The 6,000-nt window shown below is 49.0% G+C and overlaps 1 protein-coding gene across 2 annotated transcripts in view; it reads right to left on the reverse strand.

Annotated features, from left to right (window-relative positions):
* The window catches only part of CDK9 (cyclin dependent kinase 9), a 50,573-nt gene extending 44,822 nt beyond the window's left edge, over positions 1-5,751 (reverse strand). For both annotated transcript variants that reach the window (XM_053695890.1, XM_053695889.1), the window contains exon 1: positions 5,272-5,751. In XM_053695890.1, coding sequence (XP_053551865.1) covers positions 5,272-5,363 — 92 coding nt within the window. In that variant the 5' untranslated portion in view covers positions 5,364-5,751. The remainder of the gene's footprint in view (positions 1-5,271) is intronic.
* Positions 5,752-6,000: the final 249 nt, after the last annotated feature.

Below are 6,000 nucleotides of genomic sequence, written 5' to 3' on the forward strand. Positions count from 1 at the left end.
TTGAATCAGATTGACAATCTAACCCACATATATATTAAGGTGAACAAAGCAGCAATTTCAATACTTTAATCACAGTGTCTCTGTGATTATATATATATATATATATATATATATATATATATATATATATATATATATATATATATATATATATATATATATATATATATACATATATATACACATATATATACATACACACACACATACATATACACACATTCACACTTACATACACACACACACGAGGGTCAAACGCAATTGTACGGAGCATGAGAAATATGAATTACATGCTAAGGAGCTGACAGACCGCTTTCTATAAAGGGGTTATAACGAAAAGTTGTTGCAAGATGCTAAAACTAAAGTGGATGATCTGGGGAGAGATTCTCTTTTTCCTCAAAAGAGCAAGTTGGATACATTTGAGAATAAGCCTAAATTCATAACCACTTACAGTAAGGAGTATTATAAAATTTGCAACATTGTGAGGAGTTCTTTACCCATTTTAGAAGTAGATGAAGCTTTTAGAGATTTGGTGCATGAGGGGTGTCATTTTATTTCACGCAAAAACAAGACCTTGGGTAATATATCACCATCTATGCTGCCTTTAAATAAGAACAAGAATTAGCTGTCTTTAAAGCCTGGTTTCTTTAAATGTAGCAGCACTAGGTGTAAATCATGTTCATTTGCCAATTTTGGTCTAGAGTTTACTTCTCAGTCCACGGGTAAGACATATCAAATTAGACAACACTCAACATGTAATACGTCATTTGTAATATATCCCTTGACCTGTAGGGGGTGTGGTAAGCAGTATGTTGGGCTAACTACACGCCCCTTAAAAGATTGTTTCTTACAACATCTCAGGTCAATTGAAGATCCTGAGTTCTCCACTCCTGTTTTGCTGCATTTCAAAAAGGGAACACAACTCAGATGTTTTCCTCCTGACATTTCAATGTATCCAAGTTATTCCTAGACACCCCAAAGGGGGCAATAGAGAAGAGATTCTCAGAAAAAGAGAAGTTTTCTGGATATTCCAGTTGGATACTAGAGTGCCGAGAGGGTTAAACTCTGAATGGGATGTCAAGTTGTTTACTAAATAAAAGAACATGTTATAAATCTCTTTTTTTCCATTTTAATTTTTGACATTTCATATTTTGTAACTTTGTGTTCTTAATTGGGTTTTTCGAGTTGACAAGCCAATATCCATCAAAGATATTACTCCAGTACACAAATAGTTAATGATTTACGTATGTTTGCAATTTGGTTAACAGGAGAGGAGTTTTTCTATTGGTGTATATAAGGGCACACATAGCCATGTTAAAAGAAATGGTCACTGAGGAAGTATTGTATTGAATTATACAAAACATGTTTGACCCATCTCATGTTTCAATAAATTTTGACTTTGCTTTTACATTTGAGAGTCATGGTAAAATGGATCTTTTAGACTACATACCGGCAACAACCTGTGTAGCAGTTTGAATTTGGAGACCGGGTGCCTTGATATTGAGATAGATAGATAGATAGATAGATAGATAGATAGATATATATATATATATATATATATATATATATATATATTATATATTTATAAGGCGGTACTATTGACATTAAGCAACACCTAGGGATCTATAACTGAATTTCAGATAAGGATTTTAAATTAGTGTGTTGTTGCCCATCTTTTAAAAGGTTTAATAAGTTATATTTTATCTACTGAGTTTCTGCCTGTTAAATAGTCTGGGCATAGAGTGCTAATACAGCATTCCTTTTGCGGAACCTTGTTCCAATGTTTTCTTTTGTAAGTTTAATGAATGCTAGCACCACTCCTCACTATATCTGATAGATCAGAGGGAAATAATAATATCCCAAGTTACTCATAACATGAGAGGAGCATGCCTCTATAGTGCCCTAGTCTAATTTGTGTGTAGAAAAAGCAGCCCCAATGCCTGCACACTATGTGCCCCTCATGCCCGCAGACACAGCAGCCCCAATGCCTGCACACTATGTGCCCCTCATGCCCGCAGACACAGCAGCCCCAATGCCTGCACACTATGTGCCCCTCATGCCCGCAGACACAGCAGCCCCAATGCCTGCACACTATGTGCCCCTCATGCCCGCAGACACAGCAGCCCCAATGCCTGCACACTATGTGCCCCTCATGCCCGCAGACACAGCAGCCCCAATGCCTGCACACTATGTGCCCCTCATGCCCGCAGACACAGCAGCCCCAATGCCTGCACACTATGTGCCCCTCATGCCCGCAGACAGAGCAGCCCCAATGCCTGCACACTATGTGCCCTCATGCCTGCATACTTTGTGGCCCCCATGCCCACAGACACAGCAGCCCCAATGCCTGCACACTATGTGCCCCTCATACCCACAGACACAGCAGCCCCAATGCCTGCACACTATGTGCCCCTCATACCCACAGACACAGCAGCCCCAATGCCTGCACACTATGTGCCCCTCATACCCACAGACACAGCAGCCCCAATGCCTGCACACTATGTGCCCCCTCATACCCACAGACACAGCAGCCCCAATGCCTGCACACTATGTGCCCCTCATACCCACAGACACAGCAGCCCCAATGCCTGCACACTATGTGCCCCTCATACCCACAGACACAGCAGCCCCAATGCCTGCACACTATGTGCCCCTCATACCCAGAGACACAGCAGCCCCAATGCCTGCACACTATGTGCCCCTCATACCCAGAGACACAGCAGCCCCAATGCCTGCACAGACACAGCAACCCCAATGCCTGCACACTATGTGCCCCTCATACCCACAGACACAGCAACCCCAATGCCTGAACACTATGTGCCCCTCATACCCACAGACACAGCAACCCCAATGCCTGAACACTATGTGCCCCTCATACCCACAGACACAGCAACCCCAATGCCTGCACACTATGTGCCCCTCATACCCACAGACACAGCAGCCCCAATGCCTGAACACTATGTGCCCCTCATACCCAGAGACACAACAGCCCCAATGCCTGCACACTATGTACCCCTCATACCCAGAGACACAGCAGCCCCAATGCCTGCACACTATGTACCCCTCATACCCAGAGACACAGCAGCCCCAATGCCTGCACACTATGTGCCCCTCATACCCAGAGACACAGCAGCCCCAATGCCTGCACACTATGTGCCCCTCATACCCAGAGACACAGCAGCCCCAATGCCTGCACACTATGTGCCCCTCATACCCAGAGACACAGCAGCCCCAATGCCTGCACACTATGTGCCCCTCATACCCAGAGACACAGCAGCCCCAATGCCTGCACACTATGTGCCCCTCATACCCACAGACACAGCAGCCCTAATGCCTGGCCCTGCACACTATGTGCCCTCATACCCACAGACACAGCAACCCCAATGCCTGCACACTATGTGCCCCTCATACCCAGAGACACAGCAGCCCCAATGCCTGCACACTATGTACCCCTCATACCCAGAGACACAGCAGCCCCAATGCCTGCACACTATGTGCCCCTCATACCCAGAGACACAGCAGCCCCAATGCCTGCACACTATGTGCCCCTCATACCCAGAGACACAGCAGCCCCAATGCCTGCACACTATGTGCCCCTCATACCCAGAGACACAGCAGCCCCAATGCCTGCACACTATGTGCCCCTCATACCCAGAGACACAGCAGCCCCAATGCCTGCACACTATGTGCCCCTCATACCCAGAGACACAGCAGCCCCAATGCCTGCACACTATGTGCCCCTCACACCCACAGACACAGCAGCCCTAATGCCTGGCCCTGCACACTATGTGCCCTCATACCCACAGACACAGCAACCCCAATGCCTGCACACTATGTGCCCCTCATACCCAGAGACACAGCAGCCCCAATGTCTGCACACTATGTACCCCTCATACCCAGAGACACAGCAGCCCCAATGCCTGCACACTATGTGCCCCTCATACCCAGAGACACAGCAGCCCCAATGCCTGCACACTATGTGCCCCTCATACCCAGAGACACAGCAGCCCCAATGCCTGCACACTATGTGCCCCTCACACCCACAGACACAGCAGCCCTAATGCCTGGCCCTGCACACTATGTGCCCTCATACCCACAGACACAGCAACCCCAATGCCTGCACACTATGTGCCCCTCATACCCAGAGACACAGCAGCCCCAATGTCTGCACACTATGTACCCCTCATACCCAGAGACACAGCAGCCCCAATGCCTGCACACTATGTGCCCCTCATACCCAGAGACACAGCAGCCCCAATGCCTGCACACTATGTGCCCCTCATACCCAGAGACACAGCAGCCCCAATGCCTGCACACTATGTGCCCCTCATACCCAGAGACACAGCAGCCCCAATGCCTGCACACTATGTGCCCCTCATACCCAGAGACACAGCAGCCCCAATGCCTGCACACTATGTGCCCCTCATACCCAGAGACACAGCAGCCCCAATGCCTGCACACTATGTGCCCCTCATACCCAGAGACACAGCAGCCCCAATGCCTGCACACTATGTGCCCCTCATACCCAGAGACACAGCAGCCCCAATGCCTGCACACTATGTGCCCCTCATACCCAGAGACACAGCAGCCCCAATGCCTGCACACTATGTGCCCCTCATACCCAGAGACACAGCAGCCCCAATGCCTGCACACTATGTGCCCCTCATACCCAGAGACACAGCAGCCCCAATGCCTGCACACTATGTGCCCCTCATACCCAGAGACACAGCAGCCCCAATGCCTGCACACTATGTGCCCCTCATACCCAGAGACACAGCAGCCCCAATGCCTGCACACTATGTGCCCCTCATACCCAGAGACACAGCAGCCCCAATGCCTGCACACTATGTGCCCCTCATACCCAGAGACACAGCAGCCCCAATGCCTGCACACTATGTGCCCCTCATACCCAGAGACACAGCAGCCCCAATGCCTGCACACTATGTGCCCCTCATACCCAGAGACACAGCAGCCCCAATGCCTGCACACTATGTGCCCCTCATACCCAGAGACACAGCAGCCCCAATGCCTGCACACTATGTGCCCCTCATACCCAGAGACACAGCAGCCCTAATGCCTGGCCCTGCACACTATGTGCCCTCATGCCTGCATACTTTGTGGCCCCCTGCCCGCAGACACAACAGCCCTAATGCTTGAACACACTGAGGCCCTCATGCCCGCAGACCCAGCAGCTCTAATGCCTTTCATGTCCGCTCACACTGGGGCCGTCATGCCCACACACAGCAGCACTAATACCCCCCCCGCACTTACCCAAACGTGCCCTGTCCGATCTTAGCCAGCCGCTCGTACTTGGACACCTCATCGCAGTACGGAAACTCTACCGAGTCATAGTTCTTGGCCATGGCCGAGCCAGCGGTGGAAGGAGGCGGCTCTGATGAGCCACGGTGATCCGGCTCCGGGCACAGGCCGCCGGCTGCCGGCCTCTCCCGGTGCTGCGCTGAGGAGTTCAGACTGAATCCGAGAACGAGACCTCAATGCCGTAAAGTTTCGAATCTTTCAGAGACTCCCTCCGGCACTCGCCTTGTGTAGGCCTCAACGTCTGGACTACTTCTCTCCAGTACTTCTTAAACCAACTAGACAGCAAAGCCTCGACCTTTCTTCAAATCACTGGCCTAGATCCGCATAGCTCATAAGAGTTTCAGTCTTGTCTTTCCCCCAACTGAACGAATGCAATTTTTTAGAAGGTAAAGCAGTCACTTACTATACGGAAACATGGCGGGGAGGGACTAGAGAGAAGGAAGGTGGGAGGGAGATAGGAAGAGGAGGGCAGGCAGCAGAGGCAGAGAGTTACCTCAGGGCAATGCTAAATGGTAGGTTACAGATTAGTAGTTCTATTCTTCCTAAATGACAGCACCTTATTCAGTTTATTTGTTTATATTCACTTATTTAATCAGCTCTAATATAAGGGGGAATTACATATGTGTGTATTTATATATATATATACACATACACATACATACACATATATATGCTTACCAG

The sequence above is a fragment of the Bombina bombina genome, chromosome 12 (assembly GCF_027579735.1).
Source record: "Bombina bombina isolate aBomBom1 chromosome 12, aBomBom1.pri, whole genome shotgun sequence".
Classification (NCBI taxonomy): Eukaryota; Metazoa; Chordata; class Amphibia; order Anura; family Bombinatoridae; genus Bombina; species Bombina bombina.